The sequence below is a fragment of the Myotis myotis genome, unplaced genomic scaffold (genome assembly GCF_014108235.1).
Source record: "Myotis myotis isolate mMyoMyo1 unplaced genomic scaffold, mMyoMyo1.p scaffold_m19_p_7, whole genome shotgun sequence".
In the NCBI taxonomy this organism is placed as follows: Eukaryota; Metazoa; Chordata; class Mammalia; order Chiroptera; family Vespertilionidae; genus Myotis; species Myotis myotis.
In genome coordinates, this window is record NW_023416379.1 from 92,380,515 (window position 1) to 92,405,549 (window position 25,035).

General features: G+C 43.3%; 1 protein-coding gene and 1 pseudogene across 1 annotated transcript in view; one reads left to right on the forward strand and one right to left on the reverse strand.

The window, feature by feature from the left end:
- Positions 1-1,136: 1,136 nt before the first annotated feature.
- Positions 1,137-5,756, reverse strand: LOC118660486 (annotated as a pseudogene).
- A 6,392-nt stretch (positions 5,757-12,148) lies between these two features.
- Positions 12,149-25,035, forward strand: part of SRPK1 (SRSF protein kinase 1) — a 76,842-nt gene continuing 63,955 nt past the window's right edge. Inside the window, 2 exon segments of the mRNA XM_036316116.1 lie at positions 12,149-12,239; positions 12,242-12,764. Of these exon segments, the coding sequence (XP_036172009.1) occupies positions 12,164-12,239; positions 12,242-12,764 (599 nt within the window). The 5' untranslated portion in view covers positions 12,149-12,163.

A 25,035-nucleotide genomic window follows, 5' to 3' on the forward strand; every position in this document is an offset into this window, starting at 1 on the left:
GCCTTTAAATAAAATTCTACTACCAATTATATAAACATGCATTTTTAAGAACTAATTCTATTTGGAAAACCTGGTTTATTTAACAGTACCTTTTGTGGAAGAGGCAAGAAGACTGAGTATAAACTATATCAATACTTAAGTGCACTGCGCTAAGTGGCCAGAAAATGGAATTGTTTTTTCTAAAAGGAAGGCAGTCTTTATTTTTTGGACTTCCAAAGCCTAAAGCTTGATTTATAGTAACTACAAACATTGCTACTTTGGGAAGTTGATAGAAAATTTCTTTAAAAACTATTAATTTCAAACACAAGTCACACTGTTGAAATAACTCATTCAACATCATTGGGTCATTTGTTCCTGAGTAAGAAATAGAATTCTTCATAGCAAATGCCCCAGGCTTGCCTCACTCAATTACTACAGCCATTAAAACCAAACAGCGCAATCAGCAAAATGTCGCCTCTGTTGTCCCCACAAGCACCACGTTTATGTAACAGCACATGGCATCTGGCAGATACTAACTCTAAGCCTACATTCTGCACTGCAAACTTAACACGGGTGTGTGCTGGCTGCAGGTGTGCTGGCTGATGCACATGAGAGCAGACCTACGGAATGCCCTTGGGGGATAGGAGAGTTTACCTTGCCCCGACTGGTTCTCATTCTAACCTGTGAACGCTAACTTATTGTTTATCATGATGCTCTTTTTTTTTAATATATATTTTATTATTGATTTTTTACAGAGAGAAAGGGAGGATAGAGAGTTAGAAACATCGATGAGAGAGAAACATCGATCAGCTGCCTCCTGCACACCTCCTACTGGGGATGTGCCCGCAACCAAGGTATATGCCCTTGACCGGAATCGAACCCGGGACCTTTCAGTCAACAGGCTGATGCTCTATCCAATGAGCCAAACCAGTTAGGGGCCATGATGCTCTTTTTAAAAGTCCTGCCGAGACCGGTTTGGCTCAGTGGATAGAGCGTCGGCCTGCGGACTGAGGGGTCCCAGGTTCGATTCCGGTCAAGGGCATGTACCTGGGTTGCGGGCACATCCCCAGTGGGAGATGTGCAGGAGGCAGCTGATCGATGTTTCTCTCTCATCGATGTTTCTGACTCTCTATCTCTCTCCCTTCTTCTCTGTAAAAAATCAATAAAATATATTTAAAAAAACAATTAAAAAAAAAAAAAAGTCCTATAACATTGACGGCAAAGGAAGTCCTCCGTCCATCACATGTAGTGCATCTGCAGATTACTACACTGCAGACATACTGTGGGCTAAAAGAGAAAGTCCTATTTAGTGACAAAGCAAATAATGGTTCAAAAACATGCAAGAACTGGAATCTTTATGCTGTTCCAAAAGTTACAGCGGAGTGAAATGCACAAGGGCGATGAACATCAAAGCTAAAGTTGTGATTCTACTGTCCCATGCGGGCTGGCGGGGATCTGCTGCAGTGCGGGAGCTCAGAGAAGAGGACCTTGGCAGCGTCCCGAGCAAATGTGTACCTCAAGTTCCTCCCCACGAAGGGTTTACTCTGTACCGGCCCGTCACTGTCCAGCAACAGAAACGGCCTGTGGTCTGGAGCAAATCGGGCACAAGAAGTGTGTGTGATTAGTCTGTGTGCGACTTTCCGAGCGTCCTGTGTGCGGGCGCAGGCGTGGCTCTCTCCGAGACCTGGAGGTGCTGCTGCCCGCGTGACCGCCAGCACAGCGTGGTGGTGTCCTCCTCTGGGTCACAATTAGCTGTGGAATTGCGGAACTGTCCCCGCGTGTTACAGTCACTCCAGGAGCCAACTTTGGTTCCAGTTTATGTAACAGATGACCCTGTGCAGTGGCTTCAAATGTATGTGTTTCTGCATTGAGAGGGGTCAACCCCTTATTCTATATTATGTCGCCTTCTCTCCCTCAGCTAATCTTCATCCAGCGATGGATCGATGTATCCAGAAATGTTGAATGTGGGCTCACGGCAGCTGAGTGCTGTTTAATCAAATGCCATTTGGGGGCGAAATCTGAGCCCACAGGAAAAAGACATTTCTCACGAATTCATTCAGAAAGGTGTGTTTTTCTTGTATTAGAAGAGAGGGGCTTTGATTGCTTGTAAATTCCCGTGGGGAAACACAGCCCACACTGTCCTGCCACCTCTGTCTCAGAGCGCGGCCTCCTACGGGGGCGCTGGAAACACCGTCCGCACCTGGGCGGAGCTCACGCCAAGTGGCCTCTCTCCTGTGACGTCACTTTGAGTTCTACCAACCTTTTTATCAGCATCCAGAGAACTGTGAGTCTTTGTAGAACAGGAATGTTTTTCCTCCCACCCCATGGAGCACGCCAAGGGTAGCAATCTCTTCTTGTAAGTCTTGCTCCCGGTTGACACACGAATCATTATCCATTTCAATGCTTATTTCACCCATCTAAGGGATGAGCTGAGTCTCTTATACTGATGTTATCTTGGACAAACATCTGTTGGAGTTCATGTCCACATTTTCACCACGGCTTCCTCCCTCATGGCTGAAGACATTCTGACACCTGTATCTGCAGTTAGTCCATATTTTTCCTGCTTTATCCATTGATGATAAGATTGGGACCAATAGGAGGCCGGGCTTTGGAGGGACAGAGACTTGAAGGAAATGTGTGGTTCCTCTGACCCCAGATACCCATGGTGTCTTTAACCTGCTACACCCACTGAAACCTGCCCACCGGTTTTCATTCCTCCGGTAGACCTGACTCTCTGTGACATCTCAATGCATCTTATAAATGGTGTGTGGGAGACAGAGCAACTGAGGAGATCCACCTTCCCACTCCACTTTCACCTTGGGTGCCCCTTCTCTTTCAGACAACACGGGTATGTTATCAGTGGCCTACAGGCAGGCCAAGATAGTAACAGTCATTCATTAACCCTTTACTGTGTGCCAGCCTCTCTCCTACACATTTCACAAAAGTTAACACATTTTTCTGCACAACAACCCTATGAGGGAGAGCTGATACTCCTGTTTTCTAGATGAGGAAACTGTGGTATAGGAGTTCCCTCTCTCCTAGATTCCACCTGAGGCCCTGGCTACCATCTTGCCTACATCTTGCAGCAGTGGGTTTTCAGGGCAAGTCCAATTTCTGGCCTAGTAAGAGGGAATAGTGGTGCCCCCGAAAGAAAAGCAGCAGGGTTGGAATGAAGGACAGCTCACAGCTCTGCGTGTGTGCCAGGTGCAGCTACTGTACCGGCAGCATCCTGTTTCCTTGCCATTTCCTCCAATGCTTCTTTTTATCCTCAAATTATCCTTTGTATCCAGGCTGAGTCTAAGCCCCAGAGTTCGCTCAAAGTCACAGCCATTTAATGTCCATGTCAGAATTCAAACCCAGGAAGGATGCCGAAGATTAGGCCTTGCCTCTACGGAGTGCTGCTTTGACTTGGGGAAAGGTGGCCTTTCCGTGCCTCTGAGCTGAGAAACCCAAATCCTCTCCTTGCCCCCTGCGAACACACCCTGACGTTCTTTCATAACATCCTGCAGATATTCGATATTCATTGAGCACGGACTATGTAGCTGACCCTTTTCTAGGCCCTGAAGACAAAGTATGAACAAAAGGCACTATCATTCCAGGGAGCAGTGGGGCACACAAGACAGACAGACAAACACCAAGGCCTCTCTCCCTCCCCAAAGAATCATTCCCAGATGCACTGCCAGGGGCATAGAGACCCCTTAGGGGTCCAAACAAAGGGGCATATTGAAACTCGGTGTCTGGATTGAGGAAGTAAACAACTTTAATGACTGGGTAACACATCTTTTTGAAAGTCGAAGGTTTCCGATCATTTGCTTTCAACAACATTGAATAAGGACCTCCTGGAGTTGTCAGCTTAAAATAAGTGATGATGATGATTACTATGAGATTTTTGGCACATTATTTGTGAGGAGTTCCCAAAAAATGGAATGATATTGCTACAGCAAAACCCTTTCCATTCCCATTTATTTTATGTGAACAAGTTTTCTTAGCCATTGCCAAAAAAAAAAAAAAAAAAAAAAAAAAAATAGGAATAGAATGATGCAGAACTTGTTGAGAAAAAATCACCTACTCTTGCACTGAGATATATCTGCAATAAATTTCCCTTTATCAAAAAGTGATACTATGTTATTTTGATTAATCATGCAATAGTAATACTGGCAACGTTAGGTAAAAAATAGTTTTTAGAGGATCATGATCTCAGGAAATGTTCTTACAAATTAAATTTCAATGTAGAAGTATGATAGACTTGCAAGCATAAAATTATATTACCTGAGGATAAACTTCTGTGGGAGGAAAATGGAATAGAAATACAAGTTTAAGGAGAAAGTGGAGTAATATAAAATTTATTATACTTAACAAAGTGATATTACTTGTTTTACATATATAAGTGGATGATGGTACAGAATTGCTATTTAAATTCCATTGGATGGCATTCAAAACTGTGAGGTAACACTTTTATTTTAAAATGTCAATTTTCTTTCCTATTTGTATGCATTGTATATCATTTCCTTGGCTAATGACCGTGGCTAGAACCTTCAGTACAATACTGAATAGAAGTGGTGAGACCAGACATCCTTGTCGTGGTCCTGATCTTAGGAGAGAGGACATGCAGCCTTTCACCACTGAGCACGATGTGAGCTGTGGGTTTTTCACAAACACCCTTTATGAGGCTGAGGAAGTTCCCTTCTAGTTTGTTGAGTATTTTGCATGAGAGGAGTTTCAAAAAGCTACTTTGGTGAGTAACTCACCCACCAAAGGAGCAAAATGTTTGATAGCTCAAGTTCAAGTTCCTTAGATGCCCTGCAATAGCCCAGCACTAAGCACCGTGCCTGCACATAGAAGGGATCCAATAAGTGTTAGTGGAGCAATCTATCTCCCCGCGCCCCTTGATTTTTGTAGCCCAGTGATACTGAGCTGCTTCTGGGTCCGCACACACCACGCTCAACTGCTGCCCAGGTGTCATCTCATTCAGGCAATGCCTCTCTCCTCACCTTTCCTCAAATCCTGAGCTTAGTGGGCCTCTTTATTTGAGCTCCTGTGGTACTTTGTGCATCTGCCATTGTGCATTGCATTTATTTACTTATGCGTCCTCCCCCCCACCCACTAATCTAGTGGTGATATGGTATGTGGGTAAGAAAAGGGTGACATGATGTGTGAGTAAGAGTATGGTGACATAGTGTGTGGGAAAGACCCCGGCTGCCCACATGCAAAACCCTGCCTCTTACAAGTTTGTGTGACTTTGTTTGTGCCTCAGTTTCCTAATCTGTCAAACAGATGACAATAGTACCTATGTCATAGGGTTGTTTGAGGGTTGAGAGACAACAATGTCTAGTAAACAGTAATTATTATGTAAGAGCTGGCTATTAAGTCCTACAGGTCATGGCCCGTGTTTGTTTTTCTCTTCTCTGCTTTTCAAAGCCCTTAGTCTAATGCCTGGCCTGCAGTGAGTACTCAGTAAATGTTTGTCATGAGGGTGAGCATGGTGCAAAGTATCTGAAAAAAAAAAAATAGATGCTCCCCATTTCAATGTATTTCTTAAATTGTCTTCACTTTGACCCTAAGATTGCTGAGTCCTTATGGTGCTCCTCTCCTAGGTCACATTGAGTCTGGAGGCTTAGTCACTGCTCAAAATGGGGAAAGGACTTCTGGTTTTCAGTCTGTTACTTTTTAAAAAATATATTTTTATTGATTTCAGAGAGAAAGGGGGAGAGAGAGAGAGAGAGAGAGAGAGAGAGAGTCATCAATGATAAGAGAATCATTGATTGGCTGCCTCCTGCATGCCCCCTACTGGGGATCAAGCCCGCAACCAGGGCACGTGCCCTTGACCGGAATCAAACCTGGAACCTTTCAGTCTGCAGGCCGATGCTCTATCCACTGAACCAAACCAGCTAGGGCCAGTTTGTTACTTTTATTGTCCAAGTCTGCATGGTCCTTTGAACATGTTAAATATAGCACAGCATCTCTCCTGGCCTGGAAGCCTTCTAGGGCACCACATCTCATGCTGTTTGTAGTTTACCTTAAATTACATCGGCATTTATCGTTAGAATCAAGGCAAGAGAAGCATATTCTGCTGAAGATGTTTAAGAAAGGTCTTCTGCTACTTCCAGACCATAAATGGGCTCCAACATGTCCCTGTTTTGGCAACTCACATAGACATGCCATAAAACTTCCTTAACCATTCCCCTAGTGTCCGACTCCCAGATTGCTGCTTCTTTTTAATTGTCTTTAAAAAAAAAAAATCTACTTTTTCAAAACAAAATACTTGGGCAAATTAAAACGTTTGGCAAAGGCAGGACATTTGTAGCTGCCAGTTACTGGAAGTTACACCCAGGTGCAGCTTGAGTTCTAATCAACAATTCCTTTGTCAGGAGAGGTTAGCGACCATTCTAATCAGAAGGTGGCTTTGACAAAATGGCTCAGAGTAACTGAACGCCACAAACTTTGCCAAGCACAGCTCTTTTATAGCAGCCATTACACAAATTAACAAGCAACCCATGTCAGCAGTGGAAACCTGTTTCAGTAACACCTCTGGCATTGATCAGGATTGGAACAGCATAAGGCCTATAAGGGAGCCTACCTCTCTGGTTGCCTGATGATATCTATGCGGGAACAGAGTCTTGCTGGGATACTGTTGTCCCTGCCTTGAGTAAACTTTTCATTCATGCTGTGGCCAAAGCATCCAAAAAGACAGAAAAACCCAGAACAGAGATCATAGGAACTCTTTGGTGTCTTCCTACTAATGAATGTTTAACACATATTAGCTTGTTTTCTTTTTGTTGTTAATCCTCACCCGAGGACATTTTTTCCATTGATCTTTAGAGAGAGTGGAAGGGAAGGAGGGGGGGAGGGAGGGAAGAGAGACACAGAGAGAGAGAAACTCCGATTGGTTGCCTCTTGTATGGGCCCCGGGGGCTGGGGATCAAACTTGCAACCCAGGTATGTGCCCTTGACTGGGAATCAAACTTGTGACCCTTCGGTGTGCAGGCCAATGCTCTAACCACTGCGCACACCGATCAGAGCTAACTTGTTTTCTTGATATACCAAGAGTGAAGTGATCTTGTGGGCAGGGCAAATCCTCATCACTTTAAACTTCTCTGGCAGGTATTGTTACCCGTGAAAGAGAACTGAGCACTGGGCATGATCAGCTTGCAATCCTTGCTGCCTCCCCAGAGCACTCCCAGGGAGCAGAGCGAGGGCCCTACCAGCCTCAGGAACCAGGGATCTCTAACATCCTCATGGCTGGAGAATGCCCTCCCCCCTCCAACCTTCATGCCCGGCCAGGGCATCCCAACGGCCAATGCTAAGACCTCAAAGAACTTACATGCTTTCCTGCCCACCAAGCCAAAGCTTTTACTCTTTCATCTCCTTCATCTACTCCCCTCGCCCCCTTCACTCCAGCACAGTTTCCTTGTGAAGTTTAAGCTTTCATAGAACAAAGCCAGAAAGGGGGTTATCTCTAAGTAGTTTCTGGTCTCTAGCCTCTCCAAGGATCAGGGATCCCAAGAAGGTGGCTTACTTGCTTGGAAAGTGCCAGCTGCCTTGGGTGTTTCCTATAGACTGCCCAGACAGGTTATGCTGGATAATCTGTTTGCCCTCCCATAACCACCCTCCATCCTTCTCCACCCTGCTCTGTGCCCTAAGAGGCTGGCTAGGGTGACCGAGTCCTGCGGGAGACTGCATCACCCAGGCACCCTTCTGACTTCCAGCTGGGGTTTGTCAATGGGAGGTGTCAGCCTGAGAGGATGAGAGGAGAAAGAAGTTGGGTGTTTCTTTCCCTGCTGGACCATGATTACTTCCCTTTATCAAAGGACACAGCTGCTGTCAGACAGCCCTTTCTTACCACGACAGCTCTTATGGATTGAATTGTGTGTCCCTTACCCCCCCTTACCCTCCCCCCCCGACACCCGCTGCAAAAGATGTATTGCAGTCCAACAAACAGCACCTTAGAAAGGGACCTTATTTGGAGATGTGGTTTACAGCGGTGACCACGTTAAAATGAGGTCACTGGGATGAGTCCTAATCCAATGTGACTGATGTCATTATGAAAAGGAGAAATTAGGACACAGATTCAGACACACACAGAGGTAAGACATATATAAAGAGACACGGAGAAGACATATCTACAAACCAAGGGAAAGAGAACAGATCTTTCCCTCACACTCCTCACAAGGAACCAACTCTGCTGACATTTTGATTTCAGGCGCTTTCAAGCCTCCAGAACTGTGAGACAGTGCATTTCTGTTTGGGGTACTTTGAGATGACAACCCCAGCAGACCCACGCAAGCTGTGGCTGGGTTCTGGTAATACCTCCAGCCCTGCGCCTTCAAGCCTAGAGGTGGTACAGACTCCTGCTGTTAGTCCCTGGACGCCTCACCACCCCTGTGGGTTTCCCTTAAACATACCCACACCCCAACCTGTTCATTCAATTATCTTCAATTATTCTGTTGAATGTGCCATGTGTTTCCAGATACTCAAGTTTAGATTACAATTATTTCCCAATATACTTCACAAAACTACCACAAGGGCAAGATAAAGTTCTACTTGGGTTCTCCAATTATGTAGACATCTACTGGGAGTCTTACATCACTCAAAATAGAGTATCTGATATATTTTCACTTTCCGTGGTCCATTTCATCTCACAGGACACTGGGGAAGCCATTAGGGCAGTGGTTCTCAACCTTGGCTGCACATTAGAATCAGCTGGGAATCTTTTTAAAATCCTGATTTCTGGGCCTCATCCTCCGGGAATTCTGTTTCTTTGTTATGGGGTGGGGCCACAAACATTAGTAACAAAGAAACAGAATTTCCAGAGGATGAGGCCCAGAAATCAGGATTTTAAAAAGATTCCCAGGTGATTCTAATGTGCGACCAAGGTTGAGAACCACTGCATTAGGGGAAGTGATAGTTTGGATTTAATTGGATAAAAACGTTGGTCTAAGTGTAAGCGTTTGTGGTAAGCAAGGCAGGGAATGTTGGATGTAATGAAATATATGTCCTACACTTTAGGAGCTCAGATTTCAAAAATTTCAAACAAGCATTAGGGAAGGCCCCAGGGCAGTCTTAAAAACTAAGTTAGCTCAAGAGGAATGGATCTTCTCAGGAATTAAATTCTGACATTGCCCATGAGCAGCAAACAGTACGGTGGCTCATGTTCTCTGAATAAATCCACTTTTAAACGAACCTGCAGAAAAACAGGTGTTTAACTGCGAATGAATACCAAAAAATGGCCACTACTTTTAAGAATAACTTCTGGCTTTCCCTGCCGATAGCTCACAAACATGGTGAACAAACCCGCCGAACTTTCTGTAAAAAGTGTGGCAAGCATCAGCCCCACAAAGTAACACAGTACAAGAAGGGCAAGGATTCTCTGTATGGGCAGGGAAAGCGGCGCTGCGACCGGAAGCAGATGACTTATGGTGGGCAGACTAAGCCGATTTTCCGGAAAAAAAAAAAAAGGAAAAAAAAAGCTAAAACTACAAAGAAGATTGTGCTGAGGCTTGAATGCATTGAGCCAACTGCAGATCTGAGAGAATGCTGGCTATTAAGAGATGCAAGCATTTTGAACTGGGAGGAGACAAGAAGCAAAAGGGTCAAGCGATCCAGGTCTAAGTTTCATATTTTGTTTTATTACTAGTATATGACAATAAAATCTTGATATGTTCACTTCAAAAAAAAAGAAAGAATAACTTCTGGAAGGGTAAATTCCAGACTAGGACAAACCCTGTGAAATTGGGGGGAAGAGGGAGTGATTTTTAAGTTACTTTAAAGCAAGAAGCACAAAACAAGATAGAGGCTTTAGAATAGGGGGAAAATACAAAGTAACTCATATAAACAATTAGAGAACATGTGTGGAGAACTGAAGCATGCTGGGAGAATGAAGAAAAAATGGGTGGGGGGAAACAGGAGAACTGGTCAATTCTGGGAACTTAGTCTGGAAACTTGACATTGACTCTGGAAAAAATCTCAAATGGAGTCCTTAAACAGAGGGCTAGTAAGTTCTTAGGGAGAGAAACAATAGCCAGAGCCTGAATAGGTATGTCCAATTCACGGCAAGTTAAAATTACTTCCTTTTTGATGGATCTGCACTAACACACCTGGGTTTTAGCACAGCTCTCATTTGTCCCTCTGAGTGCTGTCTCTCTTGTCTATACATGTGTCATAAACTGCATATCATTTATTGTCATTGTTGGAGACTGTGCTAGCCACCGAGGTTACATAAAGAAAAACCCACACAGGGCCCCCTACCCTCAGAGTTCGCTTCCTGGAGGGGGATAAATTCCCGATTCTGGGATTTTTCTCAGTGGTATCCGAGCTCTCTCCTGTCTTCCTAAACCACATGTGGTTTTCCTGAGCTGGCAGAAGCCTCAGGCTCCAGGCCTCCACTGTCTGCTCCTTCTCTCCTCTGTTCTCAAGTATAGAGTGGGGAGGAAACTGGGTTGCAGTTTTCCGTGGCCAACAGGTGGTGTCCTCTTTTGCAATACGCTACCATTCAGGTTCCATGCAACAGATATTAATTGGCTAATTTTCCTATTTGGCTAACCTACATTTCCAGCCTCACATTCCAAGTCATCCCTTTAGTCACTACCAGCCCCAGCCCTTGGCCATAAATTTCCAAGTCTGTGCCTTTTTGCTCAATTGATTTTCTCATTCTGGAATGTCTGGCATATCCTTCTCCACCTGTGGGAATCCTACACATTTCTCAAGACCCAGCTCCAAAGCTGCCTCCTCCCCGACTGCTCGATAAAATCCTGCCCAAGCTCCCACGCTTGACTTACGCCGCACGATTGTACTGTCATCTTCCTTTCTGGGTCAATTAATTACTGTCAATTAATTACTGGTCAATTAATTACTCTGTCTTCCCCACTAGAGTCTGAGAGCAAGGGTCTCCAGAACTCCCATCCTGTCCAGCTACAGCACTTCACAACCGGAGTTGGTAACTAAGGCCTGAGCCAAAAATGGTTGAAATAATTGAAAAAAGTTCAACAGAAGAATAATGCTTTGTTAAAATGACATGAAACGCAAATGTCGGGGACTGTAAATAAAGCTTTCTTGTAACACGTAGCCTCTGCTTTCTATGACTGCTTTTGAGTTCCAGGGGCAGAGTTGAGTAGTTGAAAAAGAAACCTCACGGCCCACATGTCTTAATATTTACTATATGACCCTTCACAGAAAATTCCACTAACCCTGCTTGACCACTGAATCACTGGGGCCAGACACCAAGATTTCCTTTCTTTGAATCGTGGAGGGAATAACTATCTTGTCTTTAAGTTGCCATCAACGTCAAATGAGATAATGACTTAGAAAAGCATAAAAGCACCATTTAAAGACAACTGTGTTTTTCATGTACTGAAAAGACAGTAAAGCGGTAAAATGAAAAACACTATTTTTGCTCCCCCCCTTCCTCCCTTTACAGCCTTTCTTTAAACTTTGAAGTTTATAAAAATTTCACTCCTGTTTTCATTTCTTTACAATCAACACTCTTTTGTATTAGTTTCGGGCTTTATATTAATTACAGAATAGTGGTTAGACATTCATATAGTTTACAAAGTGTTCCCCGACATTTCCAGTACCCACCTGGCATCATACCGTCATTACAACACTGTTGACTCTGTTCCCTATTTAAGTGACAATAGGTTTACAGGTTCCTTCCAGTCTTGTGTTGCTCGCCCTTCCTTTTCTTTCCCCCTTCTCCCCTCATTCTCTTTATACAGTATCTCAATTGGCCCTCAAAGCTCAGCGAAGGCCCTGGGGCACGCTGAACCCATTTTACAGGCCAGGAAACTGAGGCCAGCCCCAGTGGCTGCGGAACCGGACTCAGCCCGCCGGGAGCCCTCACAGCCGCGCTCCCCGCCCTTCCCGGGGGCGGCCGCGGAGCCAACAGAACAAACCCCCGTCAGGCTTCCGAGCCTCGTTCCCAAGCACCTCTCCATCGCGGACGCTCCACATTCTTCCCTCTCCCCGCCCCGCCCCCATTCTTTACGGCTCCCCCTTCTCGGGAGCAGGTGGTAGGCTTCGCCCTCACCGCGCAGGCGCGCGCCGCCGTGGGGCGGGGCGCTGGGGGCGGGGCGGGCGCTGGGGGCGGGCGCTCGGGGCGGGGCGGGCGCGGGCTTGCTTTTGGGCCGCGGCGGGAGCCGGAGTCGCCGCCTCTCCTGTGCGCAGGCGCCTGGCGGTTACCGGTCTCGCCATGGAGCGGAAAGGTGAGCGGCGAAGCGGCCTTCGCCACGAGGGGCAACGGCCGCCGGGGCGAGGCCCGGTCAGCGCCGGGAGCTTCGCCGAACCGCCGCAGTCGGGTCCCCGGCAGTGCGGCGCCCCTCCACTGAGGTGGCGCCGCCCCTCAACCCCCGCCTCAGGGCTGCGGATCCGCGCCCCTCCGCCCGGGCGTCCTTCCACGCCGGCAGTCATCGCCCCTTGTTCCCCGCCGGGCCGACCCCCGTCTTGGGGCCACTGCAGAACCTCGCTCTCCGCGGGCGAGGCCGATCCTCGCCCGCCGGCCCCCCGCCCCGGCCCGGGCCCCCTCTGGCGCACCCCGCCTCGGCGCCGCTCTGCGCCCCGTGGGCCGCCCGCCTCCTGGCCAGCCGCTTCGCCGATGCCGCGGCGCTCGCCCCGGAGCCGCCCCTCCGGCGGGCCCCGCAGTCGGGCCTCGCGCCGCTGCTAGGTGCCCACCCTCACCTGGGTCACCTCCCTTCTCCCACCTCCGCCCTTCATCCATCCCTCTCTCCTGCAGTGCTTGCGCTCCAGGCCCGAAAGAAAAGGACCAAGGCCAAGAAGGACAAAGCCCAAAGGAAGTGAGTCTTGACCCCCCCACGCCCCACTCTCGGGCTTCCTCCCGCGCCTCCTCTCGGTGGCACGTTCTGACCGGGCACCGGGTTCGGGCACCCCACAGCCCGGCCGCATGGCCTCCGGGCGGCCTGGTCGAGGCGCTCTCCGCGAACCTGTGGAGGGAAGGGCGCCTCCGTCGGTGCCCGGGGCCCGGCCCGGGTCTCAGCAGCCCCCCTGCCTGCTGCAGAGGGTGCAGGAGGAGGACCAGAGCCGTGCGTCCCCAGCTCCCCGACTCCGGAGGAGGCACCACCGGCGCCCTCGTCGCGGCCTCCCGGCGGGGCTGGTGGGTCGCGGTGTCGCTCCTCCCTACCTGCCCCCGAGCGCCTTCCCTTGCCTCCCGCGTCTGCGCCGTAGGCCGCCGGGGCGCTCCTGAATGCATGTGCCGCGAGCTGGGCCCTTTGCTCGAGGAGGGCCAGGAGCTCCCCCTGGTTCGTCGGTTTCCTGAGCCTTCGCTGGCGGTGCAGGCAGACCGCCGCGGACGCAGCCGGTTTCTCTTACTGCTCCGCTTCCCCCTGGACCCCAGGTCCTCGCTCCAATGCGGGTGCCTTCTGGCGTGGGCGCCACCGTAGCGACAGGAAAGGCCCCGAGCCAGCGCTGTTGGCGATTCTGGGCCGCTGTGTTCAGAGCCACTTGTCTGTCTGGCGTTATCAGCAGGATGCATCACCTTAGCGCTATTGTGGGAAGCACAAAAGTTGGGCACAGCTTTAGGAGAAACGCCCGGTAGAGGGCCTCTGCAGGCGAGGCCCGGTCTAAAGAAGTTTCCTCCTGTACTAACATTGAATAATTGCAAAGGGTCTTGGAAACGGTTAGGCGGTTTGTGTTCAGAAAAAAAAAAAAAAAAGTGCTCTATTCTCTCTGGGCTGATAAAACGCATTTCAAGGCTTTTCCCAGGTTGCCCTGCTGAGTGACAGTACCAGACAGGGGTGTGTGTTATTGGTGTCCGCCTTATCTTTAAGTGCAGCACGTAATGACTTGTGTCAATAGAGCTAATGTGGTAGGTGACCTCACCTCTTGCTCCATTTCTATCGGCTGTCTTATGAAATTTTTTATTTTGTACAGTGCTTGGTAACCAACGCATTTAAATGTGAGTTATCCAGGTATGGATTATTGGAAAACCAGTTTTTAATCCCAGATTGGTTTAATGGAAACAGCAAGGAGCTAACCTGGTTCTAATATGCAGTGGGATTTTAAATGTTACTCATTTTCTTTTTGTATCTTAGTTTTGTTATTCTCTGTGGAGCCGATATGAATATGTTATAAAACATTTTTTGCTGATGTAAGGAGGTGGTGATTTTGTTATTTTCCGTATTAGAAGTCCTCTGTCCTGGTCTTCGAACACGGAAATTAATCTTTATATTAGCCTGAATCAATCTATAATTTGGGAGGTATATAGATACAGATGATTGTGTACTTTATTTTAACACATTATTTATTACTTTGGATTATCTACTTAGCCTTATTCTAAAGCTGAATTATATGTACTTTGATTATCGGTTACTCTTCCATTTACTTCTATAACCTACTTACTTCTGTTCTTAATTATTTCCATACTTGCATAAAAGCAAGTGAATAGTACAGATAATCTGCAGTTATTTTGCTGATATTTAATCCTCTGCAACTTTGACTCCTGAAACTGATACTGTTTACTTGTAGTGTCAAAGGTGCTTTATTTTTTTGTCTTCAATTAATACTCTTTCTTGATAATTTTACCTTTTATTTTCTAACCTCCTCTTAAGTAGCTGAAATGTCTAATTAATTAACTTGATTAGAGTACAAGCCCCACCTGACTCAGGTAACTTGACTCTGTTCCATGACTCCTGATTCCAGTCTTTTCGCCAAGGCAAGCTGTTAGTTACCAGGAGATAATGAGGGAGAAGGTCTGAGGAAGAAGCATGCCATAGAGTTTGGTCAGAGTCAGATCTGGTTTGAATTTTGATTTTGCCACTTTTTAGCAATTTGACCTTTGTTAACTAAGTTAAGAAATAGTCCTACATGCTCTTATGTCTGGTAGCTCAGTCATAATGAAAATTGATAAGGACCAAGCATTTAAATGAAAAAAAATTAGAAACTTTTGAAAGTACAACAGTAATAGCATCCTGGTAATTTAGTCATGGTATGATACAGGTGGAAGTGCTTTTCGGTCCCCTGACTTTGTAGATCTTGAAACTAGAACTTAGTACATGAAATAATACACCCAGGGAGCTGGAGTTGGTTGTAGCAGGGTCAAAACTGGAATCCAGGGCTCCTGCTTGAGCTTCTTAGGGTGTTTCCTTTGGGTTCATATACTGTGTTGAAAGATTTTACTTTGAGGATTTTTAGTTGTCTTATTTGAAGAAATCCTCCTTCATTTCACTTTTTCAGACTCTACTCTTATTAACATTAACTTGTTGATGATAATCTGTATTTTACTTTGCATATAAGGAAATTGAGATTTGTAAATTACTCCCCTATAAAATTGTAAAGTTAGGATTCCAACCGGAGTTGACATACCCCAACGTACACTGCTGTCTCCAAGTGACAGTTGTTTCAGTGTGCCGGAGAACAAATAAGGTAGAGGCTGAGTGAACAGAGGCTTCTGAATAAGGGGCCTCTGGATGCCTTAGGTACCCTTTCATGGCCCATTGGTGATGGCTCTGAAAGGGCAGAATGCTCTATCTCCCTTTGAGCATTCATTCTGTTTTCAATGTGTATACCAATAGCTGGGCTTTTATCTGTTTGTCATGAGGTTTTATAATTTAACAGTTACACTGCTTGTGAAATTATTTCATGAAACATATTCCTGAATGGATTTTATATGTAATAATTTTATTACTTAGAAATTTAGTCTGGACAGTAATTTTTACTTTATTTGCAGTAAAGAACTTTGTGAGTTTAGTATAAATTTGGTAGCTACAGAAGTGCTTTTGCTTATTCTAGTACTTAACTGCTCTATGGAGGCAGAGGGGAGATGGTTTTATTTAATTTTCCAAAAATGTAATTGTTACATTAAAACTTTAGAAGAGAAAAATACTTTAAAATTTCCAATATTTTTATCCAGTAGTGAGTAGAGTACATAAACTTAAACCAATTTTTAAAAATGCAGTGGTATTGCCCTGGCTGGTGTGGCTCAGTTGGGATAAACATTGTCCTGTGCATCAAAAGGTCGCTGGTTGGCTTCCCAGTCAGAGCACATACCCAGTTGCAGGTTCGGTTCCTGGATTGGGGTACATGCTGGAAGCAACCAATCAATGTTTCTCCCTCTCCTTCCTTTCTAAAATCAATTTTAAAAAGTTGTTTTTAATTAAACAGTATTGGGTACTTTTTACACTGAACAGTGTACCTTGGAAATTGGTAAATTGGTTCTGTATCAGTTCCATATAGTTCAGTCTTACTATTTTTTTTAAGGTCTGTTTTTTGTTGTTGTTATTCTCGATAAGTCTTAGAATTGGCTCTATACTAAGACAGAGTAGCTTTATCTGGTATTCCATTAAATGGATAATTTATTTAGTTCCTATTAATGAGCGTGTACTATTGAAGACAAAAATTGAATCATTGGGTATACTTTTCCAAGCTACCATTACCATGAACATTTTTCATAGCATTTAGTATATTCTACATTTGAAATACTATACTGTAGGCTGTTTCCAGTTTTACACAGCCAAGATGAATAATCTTTTAGATAAACATTAGTCACTCACATCAGTGATTATTTTCTTAGGATAAATTCTTAGTCATAATGACAATAGTTCATATTGTCAAGAGTTTTCTTCAGAAGAGTTAAGTAGTTTAACTCCTATTTATTAAACAGTTTTGAACACCTATAATGTGATACATTAATAAAAGAAAAACATCGCATCCTGGGGAGCTGTACTTAAATGGGGTAGACAATAAGCAATGGACATAAGTTAATTACATAGTATGTTAGATGATAAGATGGAAAATGGGGGGATTGAGAAATGGGGATAGGGATGCAGTTTTAAATAGGGTGAGGCCACATTGAAAAGGAAGCACTTGAAGTAGGTAATTAAGGACTGTGCTAAGCAGAGTATCGGGGGTGGGACTATTCTTGTATCTCCTGCTTAGCCACCAAAACTGGGCACTATTCTTTGAAAAAGCCTCTCAAATCTGGTAATCTATAAATGAATTTTGTTTATATTTGTTACCAGCAAAGTGACCATTTGGAGATATATTTATTGACCTGCTCCTATCTTTTGCCCATTTTTTATATTAGAGTGTTGGTTATTTTCTTGGTATTAAGTGTTTATTTAGAATATATCTTTTGTCATGTGGCAGATTTGTATTTCAGCTTGTTAGCTTTTCAGATTTCATTTATAGTGTGTTTTTGACATAAATTGATTTTTTTTAAATGTAGCTAATCTGTCTTTTCCTTTTCCTTTGAAGTTTTCAACAGCAACTATCATATCCTTTAAAACTTGCATATTTAATTGTGTGATTACATTAGAATGGTACTTGGCAAAATTGTATTTCTAGATTTGCCCTTGTCAGAAATACTTGTTCCTCAGTAATTTTATATGTTGGTAAATTTTGTTTACATTACTGTTTCTACTACAGTGAGGCCCGAAGGCTGCCGTATTATCGTGTCCCTTTAGATTTCTTGAAATGAGGAACTTGTTTCATGCTTAGGAACTCCTTTATTTTTATTTTTATTTTTTTTAATATATTTTATTGATTTTTTACAGAGAGGAAGGGAGAGAGATAGAGAGTTAGAAACATCGATGAGAGAGAAACATCGATCAGCTGCCTCCCGCACATCCCCCACTGGGGATATGCCCGCAACCCAGGTACATGCCCTTGACCGGAATCGAACCTGGGACCCTTCAGTCCGCAGGCCGATGCTCCATCCACTGAGCCAAACCGGCTTCGGCAGGAACTCCTTTATTAAAAATGAAGAAAAGCCCAGCCAGTGTGGCTCAATGGTTGAGCGTCAGTCCATGAACCAGGAGATCAGGGTTCGACCCTGTCAGGGCACATGCCCAGGTTGCAGGCTTGATCCCTAGTAGAAGGCAGCTGATCAATGATTCTTTCCCATCATTGATGTTTCTCTCTTTCTCTCCCTCCCTATCTCTGAAATCAATAAAAATATATTTTTTTTAAGATGAAAAAAAGACAGATTGGTCAAGTAAAATCAGTTTTTATTATTTTTTTTAGACTGGGTGGAATAACTGCAGCAATTCTTCCCGCCCCCCCTCCAAGTACAATGCAAATAATTATTTAACTAAGGAGAAATCAGTATCTAAATACAGGATGGGGCAAAAGTAGATTTACAGTTGTCCATATGAAAAATATAATAATCTTACATATATATAAAAGCCAAATATGCAAAGTGTCCCCTTGGGAGTTCTGTCGCTTGCTATGATGTGCACTGGCCATCAGGGGGTGGTGTGGAATGAAGAAAGGCCCTGGCTGGCAGCTGGAAGACCCCGATCAGCACTGATCGCTGGCCAGTCCTAGGAACTCTACCCATGCATGAATTTTGTGCACTGGGCCTCTAGTAAATAATAGAAGAAACTTTCATGTACTCACAACTGTAAACCTACTTTTGCCCCACCCTATATATTTATAGCCTTACAGTTTTTTATTGAATTAAGGTGCAGTTTTAAAATACACCATTTTATGTACCACTAAGAAAAAACACTATCAATTAAACTGATACACCATTTGCTATAAAATGTGTCTAAAGCCCAGCTGGCATGGCTCAGTGGTTGGGCATCAATCTATGAACCAGGAGGTCACAGTTCGATTCCCAGTCAGGGCACATGCCCAGGTTGTTGTCTTGACCCCTAGTAGGGGGTGTGCAAGAGGCAGCTGATCAATGATTGTTCCTCATCATTGATGTTTCTATCTTCTCTCTCCCTTTCCCTTCCTCTCTGAAATCAATAAAAATATTTTTTAAATGTCTTGATTTCAGATATGTAATGGTGGGAGACATATCCATGTCTGATTTTGTGAAATGCAATAATTCCAATGATATGTAGAATTGATAGAATTATTGCCTTTATTTTATTTTTATTTCTAAATATATTTTTATTGATTTCAGAGAGGAAGGGAGAGGGACAGAGAGATAGAAACATCAATGATGAGAGAATCATTGATTGGCTGCCTCCTGCGCGCCCTCTGCTGGGGATCAGGCCCGCAACCGGGGCATGTGCCATTGACCAGAATCAAACCTGGGACCTTTCAGTCTGCAGACAGACTATCCACTGAGCCAAACCAGCTAGGGCAAATTACTGTCTTTTTTAAAACTTAATGTGGAAAATTTCAAATATATATAAAATGAGAGAAAATGGCAAAATAAATTTGTGTATTCATCTCAACTTCAGCAGTTATCAACTGTGGCTAATGTAATTTTATCTACAGTAAATCTCTCCTCCCCTCCATCTTATTTTAAAGCAAACCTTAGACATCATATTTTGTAAGATATGGACTCTTAATTTTTTAAAGTATAACTACAGCATTATTATCACACCTAAAATAATTTAAGCCCTGCTGGTCTGGTTGAGTGGTTGAGCAGAGGTCATTGCTTTGATTCCTGGTCAGGGCATATGCCCCAGTTGCAGGATCAATCTCCAGAAGGAGACATGCAGGAGGCCGCCAATCGATGATGTTTCTATCTCTTTATCTCTCTCCTTCCTCTCTCTCGAAAAATCAGTAAAAACGTATTTTTTAAGACAAGTCCTTAATAGCAAATATCCAAACTGTTCAGATTTTCCTGCTAATTTTAAGTTTGTTTGAATGAGGATTCCTAAGGTCTTTATATTGCTATTGTTGGAAAAGTATCTCTAGTCTTTTAATATATAGACTCTCTATGGTTTTCATTTTTGCTAGACTGCTTCATAGGTGATGGTGTATGCTTTTATTTTTTTAATATATTTTATTGACTTTTTTACAGAGAGGAAGGGAGAGGGATAGAGAGTTAGAAACATCGATGAGAGAGAAACATCGATCAGCTGCCTCCTGCACACTCCCTACTGGGGATGTGCCCGCAACCAAGTTGCATGCCCTTGACCGGAATCAAACCTGGGACCCTTGAGTCCGCAGGCCGATGCTCTATCCACTGAGCCAAACCGGCTAGGGCTGGTGTATGCTTTTTTACCAGGCAACACCTACTGTCTGATTGACTCTTTGTGATGTTAGTGGCCATTGGTCATTTCCTGGATCCATTTTATTTAGGGTTGCAAAATGATCATCTATTATTCTTAACTTTATTAACTAATATTTCTCTAAAGAGAAACTTCACCTCATCTCTTTGGTTACCTAGAAAGGTGCTTCATATGTTTGAGAGACAGGAGAAATACTTGGTACTTTCCAGTTTTCAAAATAAATTGGATTCCTAGTATCCTCCAAAATGACCAATAAAGCTTTATTTGAGTATAAACTCGTATTTGTGGTTCAATCAATTATAGTTAGTGCCCCTAGCCAGTTTGGCTCAGTGGATAGAGCAGCGGCCTGGGACCAAAGGGTTCTCGGTTCGATTCCAGTCAAGGGGCATGTACCTCAGTTGTAGGCTCCTCTCACATCGATATTTCTCTCTGTCTTTCCCTCTCTCTTCCACTTTCTAAAAATCAATGGAAAAATATCCTCGGGTGAGGATTTAAAAAAAATCATACTTGGTATTTTGTGTATAGCTTTATGGAGCTATAACTTAACACACATAAAATTCACCTGTTTAAAATGTATAATTCAGTTATATTTTTGTGTGTTCACAGAGTTGTGCAACCATCACCAAGATTTAATAAGTTTCAACCGTTTTCATCACCCCCAACAGAAACCCTGCATCCTTTAGTTAGTCACTCATCATTACCTCCAGTGCTATCCCACCTTTAACCCTAGCCAACCGTTAATCTATGATTTGTCTCAATGGATTTTCCTAGTCTGGGCATTTCATATAACTGGAATCATATAATATATACTCTTTTGTGTCTGTCTCCTTTTACTTTGCATAATATTTTCAATATTCATACATTTTGTAACGTGTAGTTATTTTTATTGACTGTTCCATCTTTGACCAATGGAATCCCTACATGATGCTCTCCTAGGTTCATTTGACTTAATTTAAGGCATCCCTGATAGCTTTTTGTACCTGGTATGACAGTTTATCCAGACTTATTTTGTACCTGGAAATAGCCTTTTCTCTTAGAACCCTTTTAATGGGAAATAGCATTTGGAAATCACAATCTGGGCACTTAAGATGCTTATGCCTATTGAGTTAGTGTTTCTAGGCCTTTTCCTGTTATTAGAGGTAGGACATAAGTTGTGTTTTTCCTTTTTTTTTTAAATCATGAATTCATGTTATGCTTGAAAATCAAGTGACCTGGGGACTTTTCTTACCTTTGATTTTACTTCTCTATCTCCTTTTGCCTAGACTAGAAACCCTAGTTCTCAACAGCATCAGCATTATTACTCGTTTTCTTTTTCCCACAGTATAGATACCAAGTAGTCTCAGAATGATAATGCCAACATTACCATCAACAATAGATTACTGAAGGAAGTTAATGATTTTTGTTGTTGTTGTTGTTGTTAGGGTATATTTCACTATGGCTGTAGAGTAAAATTACGGAGTTTAAAAATTACGTAGGCTAGTTTCTTGATGAGTGTTTATGTTACCATCTAGTTACACAGATCTTTTTTTTTTTTAATATATTTTTATTGATTTTAGAGAGGAAGGAAGAGGGAGAGAGAGAGAGAGAAGCATCCATGATGAGAGAGAATCATGGACCAGCTGCCTTCCGCAAGTCCCACACTAGGGATCGAGCCCCCAACCCGGGCACATGCCTTTGACCGGAATCGAACCTGGGACCCTTCAGTTTGCAGGCCGACGCTTTATCCACTGAGCCAAACCGGCCAGGGCGTTATACAGATCTTTTATTTCATTTTATATTTTTGGCCTTCAAAAAGATTCCTAATCTTGCAGAATTTGGGTTATCTGTATTTAAAATTAATAATGTATGTAATTTGTGATAGTGTTGGTTTATTTTTAGAATGTGGCTTATGAAGCATACTATGAGTAAGCCAAAAGGGAATGGTGATTATTAGAATGTGTTCAGTGGGACTCCTCCGTTATATCTAAAGAAAAGACTTCTTAGCTCTTACTGGTTGTCCAGTGGGAAGATGAGCCCAGAGTTACCAAGTTATCGTATATTTTGAGAGATTCTCCAAATTGTTCAGTGTTCACAACTATTTTAACTTTTTTTTTCTTTCTATACATTATAAACAAGAGCTTAGGAGCAAGATTTAGCTTACAGTCTGCGTCTGCACTCTGTAATTTCTGCCATAGAGTCTTCATAGGCATTAACGGGCTTAATACTGTCTCAAGCACCCTCTCTTAAAATGATAGTAAGCACAGATGTAGAAGAGCCCTGTGATTCTGTGTGCCTCTTATGAAATGATTCGCTTTGGGAATTTGAAAAGGACCACAAGATCAGTCATGAAGACCAGGGTATCAAGTTTTTCAACTACTTTAACATGAAGAAATTTCTGAAAGTTATCAGAAACCACAAAATAAGTTAAATATACTTTGTTCATTTTCAGAGAAGCATAGTAGTAGCACTGGACACCAAAGTCAGTTGGGAGGAGCTTATGATAAATCATGTTGATTGTACCAATGCATGCCTTTAGTTGTACAGATGACGATATAAAGCCAGGTGCTATTGGGTTATTTATTTATTTAGGGCAGACAAGCAGACAGACATCGTTTTGTTGAGTGCACTTATGTATGCATTCGTTTGTTGCTTCTTTTATGTGCCCTGCCTGGAGAGTAAACCTGCAACCTTGGCATTTTGGGACCAATGCTCTAACCAAATTGAGCTACCTGACCAAAGCTGCTATTGAGTACTAACATTTTGGGTGGCATAGTGCCTTGGACAATATTGATAGGTATTCTAGGATAGCTTATTTAAGGAATTTGAGAACATTTAATATATATTTTAACTACTATATAAGAACTGTCACCAATAGCGGTTAACAAACATCAATGACATAAAGCTTGGAGTTAGTACAATGAGTCATGTAGGTTATCTGTATATATTATTTACTTTACTCAAATTCTAAATTCTTTGTTTTGAGTGACACTAGGCATTTTTAAAAGGGCTCCCAGTCCTTGTGAACTTTTGTTTCCTGAAGTACTAGGGTAGGCTTGTTTTGTAATTGATTTAAAAATGTAATTTATGGGCATTCATATCCTCTCATTCACTTTGCTCTTAATCCCCTTGCTGCTCTTCAGCCTGTGCATGTTCTTGAATGTCCTTTCAACAAAGCAGTTTGATCAAAGATGTCAGGTTCTGAGTACACGTGAGCTTGCTCCCTTGATATTCTAGTACTCGTTTTAATGTTTTTATTGATTTTTTAAATATGTTTTCTATTGATTTCAAAGAGAAGGAAGGGAGAGAGAATTAGAAACATCAGTGATGAGAGAGAATCATTGATTGGCTGCCTCCTGCACACCCGCTACTGGGGATCAAGCCCACAACCCGGGCATGTGCCCTTAACTGGAATCAAACACGGGACCCTTCAAGAGTCTGTAGGCCAGTGCTCTATCCACTGAGCTAAACCAGCTAGGGCTTTATTGATTTTTTTAGAGAGAGGAAGGAAGAGGGAGAGAGAAACATTGATGTAGAGAGAAACATCAATCCACTAACTCCTGCATGCTCTTGTGCGTGTCTTAATCTGTGTCCAAATTTTCCCTTTTCATTGGGACACTAGTCATATGGATTAGGGCTCATCCTAATGAACTCAACTTAATTACTTCTATAAAGATCCTATCTTCAAATCACCTTCTGAGTTACTGGAGATTAGGACTTCAATATATCTTTGGGGGGGGAGGGGGTGCACAATTTAATGCATTACACAGTCCCCTAGAAGATAGTTCTCTGCATTGGGAGATCCTACAGTTCTTCATTCCTCAAGGCAGAAAGAAATGGAAGACTAAGTTTACATGTAAATAAACTGATTTCTAAAAATAAGTTAAATGAACAAATATTTGCTTGTTCCTTTTCCCTTATTTCCTACACGCAATGCTAAAATTTATATATCAGGCACTGTACTAAGCATAGGATAAACATAACCTGTATATAGTCCCTATGAGGTAGATACCTTTCCTGCCCTCATTTTACACACTGGGCAACTGAGGCACAAAGAGTTTCTTGAATTAGCAGTTTACTTAAAATCATGGACCCTGGTAAGCTGTCAATCAAACCTAAGTCTCCTGACACCAGAGACCTTGGCTAAAGTGTCTCCTGGATCTTTGCTTTCTAGTCCTGCTACATTTTACCACCTCCTTGCCAAAGGAATTTTTCTAAAGCACTGCTTTTGTAGGGTCACTCTGCTGCTTAAATCTCTTGAAGACTTCCTTCCACATAAAATACTAAAATGCCTGACATTTAAAGCTCTTCAGTCTAGTTCCATAGGGTTACTGGTGGGGGGTGGGAACATAATGGACTTCAATTGAAGAATGACATGTAATAGTGAAAGACGAAAGAGAAGATACATGCCTTGTATGTATCCTTCTTGAGCAAAATAAAGTCTGGGAATGTGGGGAGAAAGACAAAATGTCAAGTGCTGAAGACATATAAAGCAAGGTGAAGGGGGTTAGGTATGGCATGCAGCCAACGGCTCTTTTATATAGCAGGATCAGGGAAGTTCTCTGGAAAGTTAACACTAACACAGACCTAAAGAGAGAAGGTCAGAGGTAGGTTTGGGTGGCAATGAAAAGTGAGATCATAAGGCCTTGTAGGCCATTGTGAAAACATTTATTTTGAATGTAGTGGTTGCCTAAAATGGGTGCTTTATTAAAGATCATCAGTTTTTGTTTTTCTTTTTAAGTATAATTGAGTCTGAAATGCTTTCTGTGGAAACCTAGGCTGCTGAGATTAGGGAATCACAAACTGCCATCTAGTGCCTGTTTATCATAAATGTGGGTGAGCCTTCCAGAAAATAAGCAGGCTCTACAGAAGTTTGTGTTGCCAGCTTAGTCATATAAATGGAAAATGTGGATGCCTAGAAAAAACCTTCATTTATGAACTATGTGAAAGTAAGTTATAGACATTGTGCCTCTTTACCTCTAAATACTTTGCATATTCCCTTAGAACAAGGACATTCATTTATATAACTACTAGAGGCCCAGAGATCGGGTCGAAACCAGCAGTCTGACATCCCCCGAGGGGTCCCAGAGTGCAAGAGGGCACTCTGCAAAGTTGCTGTGCTCGGCAGCACCTGCATTGAGCGTCTGCCCCCTGGTGGTCA